Source organism: Dendrobium catenatum, unplaced genomic scaffold, assembly GCF_001605985.2.
Source record: "Dendrobium catenatum unplaced genomic scaffold, ASM160598v2 fragScaff_scaffold_1378, whole genome shotgun sequence".
In the NCBI taxonomy this organism is placed as follows: Eukaryota; Viridiplantae; Streptophyta; class Magnoliopsida; order Asparagales; family Orchidaceae; genus Dendrobium; species Dendrobium catenatum.
The window spans coordinates 206,404-223,767 of record NW_021319840.1 but is presented as its reverse complement, the minus strand read 5'-3'; the positions used below and the strand labels follow the sequence as shown (position 1 = coordinate 223,767).

Here is a 17,364-nt window from a genome sequence, read left to right as displayed (position 1 = left end):
TTATAAGTTCTATAGTACTGTGTAATTAATCCCGGATAAAACTAGAAATTATTGAAATTGCAGAGAGAAATCAAAATTGTCAAAATTACCCTTGGAGCACTACTGCGCTGTAGAAGGTGGCACTGCGGCATTGAGCTCTTTATTTGGGTAGAAAATTTGGGGGAGTGTCAATGCCTGGCTCTTTGTTTGTAGGAATTAGAGAGGATCTAGAATAATCTGCTAAGCACAATGACACTGGAAAAGTGGGCGCCGCGCGCGGCATTGGACCTAAGATGATATTTTTTTAAATAAATATCCAAACAAATTTGCTTAACCGTCTAACCATGTCGCTTGTCAGAGAAGGAAGTGAAGAAATAGGAGGAGAGAGAAAGAAGAGAGATGGATTCATAGGGTTTCGTCTATCGAGTTAGTTAAAGATTTCATAAAGCACGAGATGACTTTTGAACTCCTACCTTTGATTACATGTGTGAAAACAAGTTAATGGGTTGGGTTCGGGTCTAACATGAACTTAATGCGATCCAAATACAGTCTACATGAACCCGGGCCATTTAATAAATGGATGAAAAGCACCAAAATGAACCCAATCCACGAGCAACACGAATGACTCGAACCTAACACGTTAACTCATTTTAGTTTAAAAAAAGTTATAATTTATTAACTATAAAATTTAGCATATTTGATAAAAAAACATAATATTATAACTACAAGTTAAAAATAAGGAAAAAAATATGAAACAAATCATTTTTCGAGTAAAAAATTGGTTCACTGGTCAACTCAAAGCAGACCGATTTAAAAAACAGGTTGGAAAATCTAACCCATTTATTAAATGGGTTAACCCAAATCTAGATTTTTCAAGTCAGGCTGGTTGGTCTTGTCATTTTTACATCAATATTTCTGATTTTAATTCTAGTAAGTCTAATAAAAAGATATGATAAAAAATGTTTTTTTTTTTTTTTGGGCTTTATTACATTTTTAAAATGTAACTTTTAGTATGAAGATGTATGCTTCATTCTAAATATTTTGACTATAAGAAGTTGAATTTCTACTGGTTAGTTTTCTCCACACTAATTTTTATGTATAATAGATTAATGTGGAATTTCTAGCTCTTGTGAGACTTCTATAAAAGGCTTAAAATAATGTCTGAATATTCCTTTAAATTTTAATTAAAATGAAAAAAGTAGGTAAGCTTTTATACACTTAGTGTGAATTAGTATAAGCAATTCAAGTTCTTGATGAATCATCTTAGTCATATGAAATGGGAAAGCCAAGTGCAAGTAAGATTCTATTGGCAAGTGGATTCTGATAAATTTGATAATCCTAAAAAGATTTTTTGTGAAAGTACAAGTAATCATTCAGAACTCAAGTACATATTAGGAATCATTTTTGCTAATATATATTTATTATCTTATTGATTAAATGAATATTTCAATAAATTATGGTTAATATTTTATAATAAAAATGGATATTTATATTAATGATGAGTTAATGATAGAAGTTTGCTGAGTTGGTTGTGCTTATTATGTGATCCTTTCCGACATTTCAGGAAAGGAAAAGGACCTGGGGGAGTAAGGGGAAGATAGAGCTAGGATCTGCTGAATAAGAGTAACTAAGGTATTCTTTTGTAATCCAGTATGAATTATTTCGATGTTTAGATTTTATAGGTGTTGAATAATTGAAGATGCATTTTTTTAAGACTGAAATGAAATGTTGTTTAAATTATTATTCTTATTTTGAATTTTACAGTAGCTTTGGTTTATTTTGTTTTTGGTTGAGTTAAATTATAGGCTTAAACATTCAATCATTCAATTAGATCGTCGTAGAGCATCACACAATGAACCCATATTTTAATGACATCAAATTTGTACAACATCTATAGCATGTGATAAGCCATTTATGTTTTTGATAAAAAAATAATATATATTTCAGCATATTTTTGAATAAGTAATAAAATTTTGTGATCTACTTTGAGGCGAGTGTAAACGTTCATCTCAAAGCACATCCAATGGCTTGAAAGCCTGTAATTATGATTTTTTTATCAAGACATTCTGACAAGACTTTTTCCTTAATAATATCTGAATTATTTGATTGGTTGAAAATTAAATTTATTAAAATATTTTTTATGTTTATTGTATCTATTTCAAATAATTCAAAATATTTCTCTCTCAATGGAAGAAAGCGTGAGAATGGAAGAAAGCATGAGATTTGAAATAATCCAATAAAGAAAATGCAATATTTGAGGTATTTATATCACCTAAAAAATTTAATTTAAATCAAACGTTAAAAATAAAATAAAATACAAAAAAAGGAATATACAATAATAATGATTCCGACCAAATAACACCTTATTTTGAAACCGAAATATTAAAGGCATTGGACCACCCTATCAATCAACTGAATCAAGAGTTTAATAATCGGTTGGGTTGATGGAGCCATTTAATTAATTTGAGCAGTCGGCGCACCAGAACCGGAGAACTGCATTAAATCCGGCTCATATGGACTATGACCAGAACAAGATAAAGATGCGTGCATATGAATTTCTTCGAAGTTTCCATTTTCATTGTCTAATGATTTCGACACAATAGATATGATAAAAAGGGATTAGTTATAACCCTAAAAATGAAGATATTCTTGTTGTGTATGGTATTATTCGCGGCGGTAGAGAAGTATAAATTTTAATGTCTTAGCTTTATACGAATATCCAACACGCATGCAAATAAAAAGAGAGGGTGCAACATTTATAAAAGACACCAAGATTTTTACGTGGAAAATCCCTGAAAATGGGGAAAAACTACGGGGCCTAGCTCAATTTGAATGAATTCATTAGTATTTGTAGTTGATTACAAATGAGGCCATTCATTGGGGGGAGGCTTTGACACTATGTAATAAATATACATCATATAGAGTGTGTTACATAGTGGAAAAAGGAAGAATCACTATTGATGTGTTCATTTGGTAGGAAGGACCATAGTCGGTAGGCGACGGAGGTCATAAAGATCATTGTATGACGACGGAGGTCGGAAGGATCGTATTTGGCGACGGAGGTTAAAATGACCATTGTTTGGTGAAGGAGTTTGGAAGGACCGTAGTCGGCGGACGACTGAGGGCATAAAGACCATTGTTTGACAACGGGGTCAGTAGGACCGTAGTCGGCGGGCGATAGAGGTCGGAAGGACTGTTGTTTAGAGATAGAGGTGGCTTCGAATACAAGTCCAGCGATGAGCAGAAGTCTGACGACGGTAGGAGTTTGATGTTAGGTAGAGTCCGACGACGGGCAAAAGCCCAACGACTAGCGGAGGGCAGAAGTCCGGCATCGAGTAGAAATCCAGCGATGGACATAAGTCTCAAGACTAGCGGAAGTTTGACGTCGGATAGAAGCCCAACGAAAGTCCCTGCGACGGGTAGAAGTCTAGTGACAGGTAGAAGTCTAGTGACAGGCAGAATTCCGGTGTCGGTTAGGAGTCAGGCGATAGATAAAAGTCTGACATTGGGTAGAAGTACAGTGACTAGCTGAAGTCTGATATATAGTAGAAATCCGACGACGGGCAAAGATCCGAAGTCGATGGGTGATCGGGAGGTGGTCGAGGAGGAGTCTAGTGGGAAGAGAACTCTTCCTTCTCTTCCTTTTCTTCTTGCTTGGGCATCCTTCCTCCATGAGAAATAAGGGGTCTATTTATAATTTTTTGATAGTGGCATGACCAGTAAATAGGAGGAATATCAAGGGTAAATTGGGACTGGTTTGAATGGACGGTCGATGTTGAATCGTCCCTTGATCATAGACCGTTTACTGGACATTTGAACGTCTTAATGATATTAGAATTTAGCGATCTTGGGCTCGTTAGATTCATCTCGTTGAGCCGCTCAATTCAACTATAAGCATGTCATGTTTGGAAACTGTTTAGTAATCCAAATTATGATTTGAACCTTCCAAACGTGCCTTGGGTCATTGATGTGGACTCATTTGGGCTTAGAATGAGTCAAATTTGTTGTAGTTTTGAGCCGTTCAGTTCAACTGTAAGTTTACTGAAACCGGAGTTCATATGATTTCCGATTTAATTTTTGAAATTTCCACCTTGATTTTGCCTCAAGATTCGTGCCCGATCAAGATTATTTTTGATGATATATCAATTCTGATTAAATTTTATTTTTCAATTTAAAAGCAAATTAAAGATCTATTTGGAACAACTGTAGTGTTTTATAAAGATAATTATGAAATTTGTACAGGGGAAGGGATTTTTTTTAAAGCTATTTTGAATAATATTCTTCTTTTTTAATTAAACAGCTCATTTCTCAAAATTACTGCACATTAGCGATTCGGTTGTAAAAAGCATTTTCCCATCATAAATTTTTTTTATAAAGCAATGAGTTATCCCAATGAGAAAATTCTCCCAAACTCACTCTTAATAAATTTAAAACTCGTTCTAATAAGAAAATTTTGATTGATTTAAACAAATTAAAGTATATATATATTTTTAAGAGATTATTTTGAATAATAACATTGCATTAAAATTAAAAAAAAAATAAATCTTTTAAAATAAAATATTTATAACATAGACTTAGGACTTATATATTTTTAATCTTTAATCAAAGTTTTAAATATCACTAATCATTTTACTTTTCTTATATCACATACTAATTAATTAAGGGTCCTTATTTGAAATTAAAATATAAAGGAGTAGTTTATCATCATTATAATCAATCACTAACCTTTTTCCCATCAATCAATCATTCTCCAATCTTTCTAGATGAGATTTGTTAATTCTAATTTATAAGCATTGCCTTGATCTAGCTTGTACTTTTCTAATCTTTCAATATTAATTGCATCAACTATTAGCACATCTAACATATCTCTAACACATCTTCTATCTCTTTTAATATTATGATAGTTGTTAAGCAAAATGTTAGAAAAAAAAACTTCATTAATATTCAGATGTTTCCTTAGAAAATATTGGACAATGAGGACAATGATGAGGCTCTTCTTGTCAAGGCACTCATTACGTTATGCATGAGGTTTACCTTTGTAATGTGTTCCTATCACTGTCGAACACTATCCTAATCTCACTGTGTACAGTCGGCCTCTAACGACCTGGACTGACACCTTTGAATATTCGGCTCCCTCGGTCTTTATATATTGAAGAATAGTATAATGAATAGATGGTTTTGCATCATTCTATTATTCTCTTCTCTCTAACGATGTTGATGCAGGTTCTCTGTTATGGTATCAGAGCAGAATAGCTTCACAGCATAATGAGTGCCTTAACACTTCTCACCTTAGCTTTTTGGCCTCGTTGCAATTCTTGAATGGACTATTCTCTTTCCCCAATCAGAATGGCATGATTGTGGCAGCTTTCTTATTACTTTATGAAACAGTTTTTTAGTATAATTTTTTTTAAAGTTGAAAATTTTGTACTAAAAAACTACTTTATAAAGTAATAAAAAAATTATCTCAAATGAAACAAAGAGTTTTTTAAATAATATCATTTGTGTGATCATTAATTTCCAGTACTTATCATAATTTTGCAATAATTAATTAATATTATAGCTAATAAAACCGTGCATCATATATCCTACAATGCTAACATCCTACATTGAACAATAAATGGAGCATTAAAAGTATAAGCAAAGACAGATAGCAATTAAGCACAATCACGTTCAAAAACACATGGGTTGTCTATTTCTAATTAAAATTTTAGAGATATATTGATAGGTGATGGAAAATAGTTTGAAGGCAGCAAAAAAATAAAAAAAAGAGTTTTAATTAAGATTTTATTTGGAATGACTTTCTTACTATTTTTTAAAGTATTTTTTAATAAAAAAATTTAATTTTATATTGAAATGTTGCTTTAAGAACTAATAAGAAAATCATCCCAAACAAAACCTAATTGAAGAAAAAAAATTTCCTGACTCTTTTCATATGACTATTCAAAGTGAGCAGCAGTAAAAATTATATTAATTTCAACTGAAAAATAAAATTTTCTATATAACTTTTATTTTAAATTTCATTTGTAATAATATAATCATGATTTATTATTTCAATTTTAAACATGAGAATATATTCTTAATTAGTAAAAATGAAAAAAATCAGAAGCCCCTTTTTAAAATAATATAGATATTATTGATGATTACTTATTATATGAAGAATTATGCATTAATTATGATACTTTTCATAATAAAGTCTAAATACACATTGTATATAATCATACAGGGATTATGTAATACTTTCATTATGACAACAGTTTCATAAAAAAAAAATATATAACACTTTCAAATAAGATAAGAGTGGAGAATGTAAATGGCATAAAATCAAATATTATGTGAGGAGTGATCTCAATACAATAAAATATAGCTTGATACCAGAAAGAAGGAACCTTCAATCCTTAATTTACTGAATCCCTTTTGAATTATATAAGCCCAGCTTTTCATCTCTGTCACTCTTAGGCTTAGTTTGGGACGGCTTTCTTACTGCTTCGTAAAGCAGCTTTTTAGTACAAAAATAAAAAAAATTGTACTAGAAAGCTGCTTTAAAAAGCAATAAAAAAGTCGTCCCAAACGAAGCCTTAAGCTTGGTTTGGGATAGCTTTTTTGCTGTTTTCTAATATAATTTTTCGCACAAAAATATTTGTACTAGAAAACTGTTTTAGAAAACATCAAGAAAATTATCTCAAACGAAGCCTTATTCTTTGACCATTCCACACTAAAGTTTTGTTTTGATTAACTTTCTTATTATTTTATAAATCAACTTTCTATTATAAAGCAACTTTTTAATAAAAAAAATTCTAATTTAAGAATTTTTTTTACTAAAAATCTGTTTTAAAAAGCAACAAAAAAATCACTTAAAACAGAACCTAAAACAAAGATGATAACGCTACTAAAAAGAAATACTTGTTCTTGTTCTTGGATGAGCTCCATCACCTGCTTTCTATCATTGACATTTGTAGTCTTTGTTTGTTAATGGTTTTTAATCACTTGTAGTGAGTTTAATAGTCATTAATTATTATTTAGCTCTGTTAGGAGTTTTTTGGGGTTTTTTTTTGTCTTTTGGTGTGAGCTGGCATTTAGGTGTATGGATTCAAATAGAAGCTGAAATACCGCTTATTTATTAGCACTAATCAATGAAACAAATTTTAATCAACAGTGAGGGCAAATTTGAGGGTAAATTTTAAGGCGTTTAAATCTAGTTTTAAATGAATGCCATACTTTCAAAAAAAAATAATGCAATGCATAAACAATTTACACAACACTTTTTTTTTTTTTATGACTGCAGCGTTTCATAAAGTTGATTATGAATTTATTATTATCATTATAAAAAACAACTTTCTACTTTTTTTTTGAAATAGTGAGGAGAAAATAAAAAATATTAACCAAATAAAATTATGATTATTATTTAAAAAATAAAGCAATCAAAAGTTCACCCAAGCAGGATCTATATTTCCTATCACAATATTTATCACCGATAAAATTTATTTTGGTTCAGTTCCTTCAACTTTAAAGATCTCATCAACATAAGAGATTATTAGGTGCGGAGTCCGGGCCCAAAGATCGAATCATTTGGTTTTGTGACTGAAAAAGTAACTGTGAACATTAACTATTCTTTTACTGTTTACAATCACACAACTGAACGGTTCAATCTCTGAGTCCGAACTGCACACATAATAATATCTCCATCAGCATTCACCATTATAGATATCTACACTTATTGCCACACCAAGATGACAACAACACATAGCTTGTCAAACATAAATACTATATAAATAGATAAATAAATTCTCATCAGTAATAAAACTTTATTCAAATAAACATAAAATCATATACAATATGAAAAAAAAAAAATTTTCTTTCTACAAAATATTATCCTCCCATTGCCATCTTAAATATTAATTTAACTGCCCACCCCCACCCCCCATCCTCTCTCATTCATAACACCACTATAGCATTCAAAGCAGTTCCAACTACAACCTTCCAAGTTTGTTGCGTACATTAACTATCCCCTTTCTCTACCCACCTTTCTTCCTTCCCTATAAACTCATCTCGCCTCTCCCTCCCTCTCTCCCTCCCTCCCAAACCGACCAACACAACCATGGCCGCCACCGGCGAGCACACTTTCCTCTCCACCGAGATCGTCAACCGCGGCGTGGAGTCCTCCGGACCGGACGCCGGATCGCCGACCTTCGTCGTTCGGGTTCGCCGCCGGCTTCCGGATTTTCTCCAGTCTGTGAATCTCAAGTACGTGAAGCTTGGGTACCATTATCTTATAAGCCATGGAATATACCTGGCGACGATACCGGTGCTAGTTGTGGTGTTCAGTGCTGAGGTGGGGAGTTTGAGCAGAGAAGAGCTGTGGAGGAAGGTGTGGGAAGAAGCTAGTTATGATTTGGCTACTGTGCTGGCCTTCTTTGCTGTACTGGTTTTCACTATTTCGGTTTATTTCATGTCGCGGCCCAGACCGATTTATCTCGTGGATTTCGCGTGTTTTCGGCCGTCGGATGAGCTCAAGGTCAGTTTTCTTCTTCTCTTTTTCTTAGTTTTAATATAAAATTTGAAATATATAAATATATAAATGTTTTTTTTTATTTGTAGTTTTTTTTAAGAATATATATATATATAATATATATTTAGAATAAATTAAAAAATTAATTATTTATTTTAAGAAAAATAGAATACATATTATCATATATTAATATTATGTTCAAAGTAAAATCAAAATTTTCAAAACCTATCCTGATCAAAATTTTATCAAAATAGATGAACATAATTTTTTTTATAAAAAATTAGTGAGAGTATTTAATAAAAATAATTATAATAAGCCTAAAAATTATTGAATTACTTTGAAGTTTGAAGAGTACACATCAATTTTTAACTATTTATTTATGTAATACACCAATAAAAAAATTAATTCAATAATTTTTTAAATATATCCATCAAAATATATTTTGACCTAATTATTTTCTAATAATTATTAGTTTTAATTGAGTAAATTAATCATAGATTAAGGACTCGTTTGGGACGGATTTCTTATATAAAAAATTGCTTAAGAAGCAATAAAAAAGCCATTCCAAACGTAGCCCGAGCACAATCAATAGATCAAGATCTTATCTTACTTGACCCGTAATTTTTGTCAATTTTTCTAATAGGAAAAAATTAAGTTGTTCAATGCTACGTTGGCTTTGTTTGTGTAGTTGTACTTACCAAACCTACAATGATTTTGAAGAACATATAAATTATTTCTCTAAACATTTGAGAAATATTTTCTTAACTTTAGTACTAACCAACCATGATTGGATATTTTGTTTTAATTAATATATTAGGATAGCATATTAATAATATCAAAAATTAAAAAAATAATGTATAAATTTACATATTTGGAGGGGTTAATTTGCAAACCTCATATTTTAGTTTATAAATAGAAGTACATCTAGTTCTTGATATAAAATAAGAAAAATAAAAAAATTTGCATAAATAGATAGAGATTGGGCTTTTGGTTTCTTTCTTGTATTGGGCACTGAAAGCTTAATTATATGTTAAATTCGTTTTTATATTGCAATTTGCTGATTGATTGCAGGAGTAATTAACATAATAACCTACTTAAAAAAGGATTAGTAATATATACAAGAAGAGTTAGGAAGTTAGTTGAACTAACTCATGAGAATGGCGTTTGGGAATAAAGCTGCAGACTGGATACTTTTGTTAGATGGAATTGGTACAACTGATTCTTTAATATAGCAGAAAGATTAAGACTTTATCTGAGATATTTTTTTTATTATTTTTTAAAATAATTTTTAAGCATAAATTTTTTTATTTTTTTTAAATGAAAAAATAGTGGTCAAAAGTTATCCCAAGCTTTATCTAAGGTTTCGGCTTCGTTTGAGACGGTTTTTTCATTGCTTTCTAAAACGGAGTTATAGTATAAAAATAAAAAAATTTGTATTAAAACTCCGTTTTAGAAAGCAATAAAAAAGCCGTCCCAAACGAAGCCTTCATTTAGGATGACTTTCCTACTGCTTCAAAAAAGCAGCTTTCAAGTAATTTTTGTACTGAAAAAGCTGCTCAAAGAAGCAGTAAAAAAGCCGTACCAAACGAAGCCTAAAAACTTCATTTGGGATAACTTTAGAATACAAAATTTGTTTGGAAACAGCAAAAAAATAGTGGATAGAGACTATCCCAAACAAAGCCCAAGACTTTATTTTTTAAGTTGAGTTGGAAATAAACCATACAACTTAATTATATAAATATAATATGCATCTTTAAGTGATATTGAAGATATTAGTATTTAGAAAAAAAAAACAATTATTATGAAATCTATGATAATATTGGCGTAACTTTCCTATTAATTGGTTAAATTTATATGAAATTCTAGGAATATTTTCTCTATTAATGATTAATGATTTGAATTATATTTAGTTGATTAACAACAGCCAAGGCAAATCACAAATGAGAGCTCTAATTAGTAATTAGGGTTGCACTAAGCTTGTCTGCAAGTACTTAAACTGTCACTTAAACCCCATCCACTATTTCTGAAATTGAATCATTACTGAATAATAACCAAAGAGCAATTCACTAATTACACAGTCAAATTCTTCATTATAATTGACCAATTCTTCTTAACACTCCTACATAATATTTTATTTGGGAGAGTAGTTGGATGAGGATAAACTAGGCTTTGATTGAGATAGCTTTTTTATTTTATTTTATTTTTTGATATTTTAAATTATAATCATTATTTTTATTTATTTGATAACTATTTATTAATTACTTTGAAAATCTTTTTTAATTTTACTATAAAGTTATTTTTTATAAAAACATTAAAAATATATTTTCTCTATAACATTTTTACAAAGTAATAAGGAAAATTATCTCAAATAAAGTTATAATATTTATTTGGGGTAGTTTTTTGTCACTATGTGTATATTGTTTTCAAGAATTTTTTATATGAAAAAATTATTTCAGAAAACATTAAGAAAATTATCCCTAAAAGAGCCTTAATTTAGTTGAAAATTAATGTTAATTTTTTAAAGTTTATCTTTATATTACATATATTTTAGAGAAATTTAGATACATACCACTTTATAACATCCTATTTACATATCTAATACCTAAAACTTTAATATTACATGTATACCATTCTATATTATTTTAATATCAAATATACCACTTACATTTCTTTCCTATCACTCATATATTACATTTTTACCACTCATATTTGATATGAAAATAAACTATGGGTGGTGTGTATGTAATATTAAAGTTTTAAGAGTTAAATATGTAAATAGAGTAATATAAGGTGGTATGTATGTAAATCTCCCATTTTAGAATAAATTCAATAATATTTATATTAATGCTCATTTTTTCTCAAATACAATTTAAATACATTAAAAAAATTTATTAAAAAAATTATAATAGAATTTTCCAATACACGTTATATTAGGATTTGATTGAAAGTCATAGAATTATTTTAAAATTAATGTATTATTAATTATTTATATATAATACTAATTTTCAAATAAATTTTAATCTCAGAACACAATTTTTTTCCCTATTTAAAGGATAAATTTATTTAGAATTATTTAATCATCACGAATGTTTTAAGTTAAATATGATTAATTATATGAGTTTAATCCATTCCACTAATCCCCAATTATAATTAACCGTTAATGAAATCCTTACACAGGTATCGAACGACGAACTAATCGAACTTGCCCGCTCCTCCGGCAAATTCGACGAAGACACTCTCTCCTTTCAACGCCGAATCCTGAAATCCTCCGGCATTGGCGACGAGACCTACGTCCCCCGCTCCATCTTCTCCACCGGCAACTGCGCCACCATGAAAGAAGGCCGCTCGGAGACCGCCACCGTCATGTTCGGCGCCCTCGACGAACTGTTCGAGAAATGCCGAGTCCGCCCCAAAGATGTCGGAGTCCTCGTCGTCAATTGCAGCCTCTTTAATCCCACGCCGTCTCTCTCCGCCATGATCGTCAATCATTACAAGATGCGGGGAAACATACTCAGCTACAACCTCGGCGGAATGGGGTGTAGCGCGGGGATCATAGCGCTTGATTTGGCGCGGGATATGTTGCAGGCGAACGGGAATAATTATGCGGTCGTCGTGAGCACGGAGGCGGTGAGCTTTACTTGGTATGCGGGGAAGAGTCGGAGTATGTTGATTCCGAATTGCTTTTTCCGGATGGGTTGTTCGGCTGTTCTGCTTTCGAACAGGAGGAGGGATTTCCGACGGGCAAAGTATAGGCTCGAGCATATTGTGCGGACGCATAAGGGGAGTGATGATCGCAGCTTCAGGTAACTTATTTAGTTCTCATAATTTAAGTCTTTTATAAGTTTGATTTAACGGTGTAAACAAGGAGCCGTTATTACATCCTCCGACCGGATGCAGAGGAACATCCGGTCTTAGTCAAAATACCGTCTATATCGAGGTGTACCAAGTTTTTTTGGGAAAAATTCGGTACACCTCGATATAGGCGGGATTTTGCCAAATAAAAGTTCGTAAACAAGTGGGGCCGAGACCGAGTCACTCTTAGTTCGGAGAGATTATTAGGTGCGGAGTGTGTGCGGAGAACCGTTCTCACAAGTTTTATTCCGCGTTAGGTACCGGCACTCGGTATCGTTGGGTACCGCTAGGTACCCATATTTGTGCGGATGGTGCACACTCCGCACCTAATAATTTTTCCTTAGTTCGAGTGTGAATTTCATTAATTAATTGAGTTCGAGTAAGCCCTACGAGCTGGCTCATAAGTAGGCTCATTTATTTTGAAAGAGAAAAAATGATCATGATTTAGATAATTATTATAATAAAATGATAAAAATAATGAGAAATTATTCAAAAAAATAATAAATACTAATTTAATATAAAGAAATCAATATAACTTTCAAATATTTTTGGAATGCTAATATATTTTAAGTATATATGTATTAATATTTTTTCAAACGAGCTCACTAGCAAGCTAAAGAGTTGAGTATGTGTTGGCTCAAGCTTGGCTTTAGTTCATCGAGCTCACCTCACAAGTCATTTATCGAGCCGAGCTTGAGCCGGCTCACGCACTCACTTATACTCTTGTTTGATTGTTCCATAAAAATAACATTTTGTTTTAGTTATTCTTTTAAGGATCTAAATTGTGCATTTAAAGGTTTTTTTTTTTTTAAATTGTGTCATAATATTCTCATACTAATATATTAAAATTTATTAAATTACTCTTGAATATATTTTGAGATTAATGCAATATGTATATAATTAATCTCAAAATATATTTAATAACTAAAAAAAATATTATGATATAATTGGCATCAGCAAGACAGCAAATATTGACATTTTTTCCATCTCTTTTTATCTAATTTTATGTAGGATTTAGGCAGAAATTATATTAAATTCTGCTATTTTAATAAATCTAATATAAGCTTTATTAAATCCCATTGTTCATGCGATTTAACTAATACTAAACGGCAACTTATGAACAAAATCAGTATTCTCATCGGCCTTAATAATCCTTACAGGTGCGTATACCAAGAAGAAGACGACCAACGCATCAAAGGCCTATCCATAAGCCGCGACTTAATGGAAGTCGGCGGCCACGCCCTCAAAACCAACATCACAACGCTCGGCCCGCTCGTCCTCCCCTTCTCCGAACAACTCATCTTCTTCGCCACGCTCCTCTACCGCCAGCTCTTCCGCAACACCTCCGCCACCACCAACCCCTCCGGCGCCGCAGCCGCCGGTGAAGCATCCGACCAAGATTCCGGCATCACCAAACCGTACATCCCAAACTACCGCCTCGCCTTCGAACACCTCTGCGTCCACGCGGCTAGCAAATCAGTCCTCGACGAGCTCGAGAAGAACCTCTGCTTGAAGGAAACCGACATGGAAGCGTCCAGAAGCACTCTGCATCGCTTCGGCAACACATCGAGCAGCAGCATTTGGTACGAACTGGCTTACCTCGAGGCTAAGGGGAGAGTGAAGCGAGGCGACAGGGTTTGGCAGTTGGCGTTCGGATCGGGATTTAAGTGTAACAGTGCTGTGTGGCGGGCTATGCGGCGGGTTAAGAAGCCGACGAGGAGCCCGTGGAATGATTGCGTTGATCGGTATCCGGTGGCGGCGGGGCAGCGCAACTGAAAGGTGTCGGTGGTGAAAGTATTGTACTGCTTCATGGTTTCTTAGTATTGGTGTCTGCTTATAAGGTCTGTGGCCAATTGTTATAAAGATTTAGATTTGTTTTGGTTATGTGAGTGGCTTGATTAGAATGTTATGAGAGGAAGAATCAAACTTCTATTTGGTATTTTAAGTAATTTGGATGATTGTCTTTTTTTTTTCCCGTATATTTGAGACAATTAAGATATTCTCACATAAATATCATCTATGTAAACTTCGAACTTAATATCTCTTAATTGATTGCCAGATCTCCCAGGCTTTGAATGTACACTTTTGTGTGTACCTCTTCATTTTACTCTTAATCTTCCTTAAGTCGGTTTTTCTTACCCGCAATACTTTAACTCCACTATTTTTGTGAGGGTCATTATATAAAGTATCCCAAGCTTCAAAATTGCTTCCCTCTTCATTGACCTCATAAGGGATGCCATTTAGAGCCTTTTTCTAACTCTGTCTTTATTAGAAAATCTTCAACACTGTAGTTCTCGTAATATATATCATCTTCTTTCTTAACCTTCATTTATGTTATTGACATTGTTTTTTGAGTCATTCATTATTAGTCCATATAGTTCCAAGCCATTTTGATGAGTTGGTCCTAGACGTGCAAGTGAACTCAACTCATTAACAAGCTCATATGTTTAGCTTATTTGGCCATGAGCTTGAACTTGAACTTGGAACTCATATGATATTCAAGCTCAAACTCGAACTTAAGAAGACTCGGGTCATTAGCTCGAGAGCTAGTTTGATCAAATATGATTTCTTCCACTTTTTACATTAACTAATTTACAAACTTGGCTAAATCGCATGAGGGCTTCTCATCGCTCAATTTAAGAGGCAAAATCACTAGGGATGAATCCCATTTTTCTCATCTAATAATGTTGAATCGACTTCCTTTTATTTTTTGTTAAACATGCTATTGCCACCGTAGATTCCTCTTTTACTTCTTCCTCAAACATCATTGTATGTAAATAACATCTGCTTCTTCATATTCAAATGCCACTATCCCCATAAATGCCTTTTCAAGCAAGCCTCATCATGACTCGTGACTTTCTCAACATTGTCAACACTTCTCCAACAAACTTCCATTTTAATTTCATTGTGACCTCAAGCAAATGAATCAAGCTTGAGCTTTCCATTAGATGTACGAGCAAAGCTCGAGCTTACTATTTTAGCTTGATTTGATCTTGAGCTCGAGCTTGAGTCTATGAGTAGGCTAGCTAACTATTGTACATACCCTAATCTTTCAAAATATGGGCTTTGAAACTTTGGCCCAACTATTCATTACTAATGAATTTCTTAGATGACAACTTCCACCTTATAAACCCATAGGATCAATCAACTCCTACTTGTATCCCATGTGAATTTTGTATTGTCACCCTTTTGATGTCCTCTTGGTGTTATGGTCAATGATTCTCTTATCGCCCTACCAACGACCCTCTCATTGCCTTGTTGATGAGTGATGATGAGTCTCTAGTCATCAATCCGACATGTATGAGACGCCTTAGACAACATCTATTTTCATTCACTTTCTTATTTCAAGTCTTCTCAACAACTATGATTTTATTGACATCTATTAATGTCATCGAGAGGAGTTGACTTCTAGTTGTCTCCTTCCTAGTTGTTTATTTTAACTCATTAGCATTCATGCATTTCGTCATTCAATCTTTGTCGGCTTCATTTAGGTTTTTTTTTTTACTGGGACTTTTCCAACATTTTAACAAAACATTCTTAGGATCCGACTTCAATTTGATGTCCTTGATGGCTAATTTTGAAGCTGGCGGCTCCAATATCGCAGTGCATTGCTTTAGACTATGAATTGTCATTCTTTAGGCCAACAACGTGTCACCCTCCTCAATGCGTCAGCATGACATTTATAGTTCTGTGAAGTGGCCAATAATCTATGCACAAAATAATCATATCACACCAAATCATTAGGAACAATCCCAAATGATGAAAGGACAATTATCTCAATTCTTAAATCAAAATTTTCCTTCAAAGTCTATTTTCCAAAATATGAATTCTCTTCAAAATATCTTGAAGTTTTTTAGCAACAACTTAGAAGCAACAATTATATGATAATTCTTATAAAAAAAGATTATGTGGCACTCTTCAAAAGTAAACTATTTTGAGTCTTTCATGAGCACTTTACTCATTACTATAATGCATTAATATAGAAATATATGAGACTTCATCTTATTCATAACATCAAGTAGGATGGTTTAGAAATATTTCCACTATATACTCATGAACTTCAAATTAAATAGCAGGCATGATCTTCTTTCTTTATTAGGCTTTCCCTTCTTAACAGTGACAATAATCATATCCCCGACACATACAAATAGAAGTTGATTATCCAATTCACAACAATGTTTTCGAATGACAGGATTTGGCCGAAGAAGCGTGTGAATGGGAGAAAGATAGCTACCTTCACAACGTGCAAACTCCCATAGACGAAAGGGAACATCGTCGTTGAAGGGGAGAAGTCGAACAACAATGAGCTACTGAAGAAGCGACTCAAACAAAACTATACCTCACGCCAAGCAACTTGAGCTCTGAACTTGGAGGAAGAAACGATATCTTACTATCTTACTTGCATGAAACGGATGTCTTTCTCTCACCCACGTCTCGTGAATTCTTTTTTTTTCGCTCAAATTTGGGCAGTTTTACTTTACCCGCTAAATAAACTATATCGGATAATTCCGAATACATTGGGATTTTGTTTCACCTTACTCATGTCAAACCAAATAGCAACAAAATTAATACCCATATATTTGCTTTACTTAACATTCACTTTATTGCAAATCAAACAACCCCTTAAGTTATTTCAATTTTCAACCAACAAATTTTAACTGCGTCCAAAAATCCCATTTTTATTCTGCCGACCCCATTGAAATTTATAATAGAACAAGGAGACACGTGCGATGATTTAAATACGTGAGTGGCGGCACGTGCGAAGATTGCTCCGGACATCTTTGCGCTCTGATTGTTGCGTTAATTATGCAAATGTCATGTGCGCCTATGTAATAAGACTTTTATTTTTATTTTTTAGGTTGAGCCATATCTTTCACTTTTTTTAATTATTATTATTATTAAGCTTAAACAGACGATTATCGTGGTAGTTGCCACCTAATGTTTAATTTTCTTTCTAATTAATTTTATTTTCCACTTTATATGGATCACGGAGAGGCATGCCTCAGCCTCTGTCGTGGCTTTTTGTT

At 32.7% G+C, this 17,364-nt stretch overlaps 1 protein-coding gene across 1 annotated transcript; it reads left to right on the top strand.

The window, feature by feature from the left end:
• The first annotated feature begins 8,015 nt into the window (after positions 1-8,015).
• LOC110116628 (3-ketoacyl-CoA synthase 10) lies at positions 8,016-14,348 on the top strand. The gene is made up of 3 exons (XM_020850289.2): positions 8,016-8,491; positions 11,663-12,288; positions 13,498-14,348. The coding sequence occupies exons 1-3, from the start codon at positions 8,075-8,077 to the stop codon at positions 14,111-14,113; spliced, it is 1,659 nt and encodes a 552-aa protein (XP_020705948.1). The 5' UTR covers positions 8,016-8,074; the 3' UTR covers positions 14,114-14,348.
• The last annotated feature ends 3,016 nt before the right edge of the window (positions 14,349-17,364 follow it).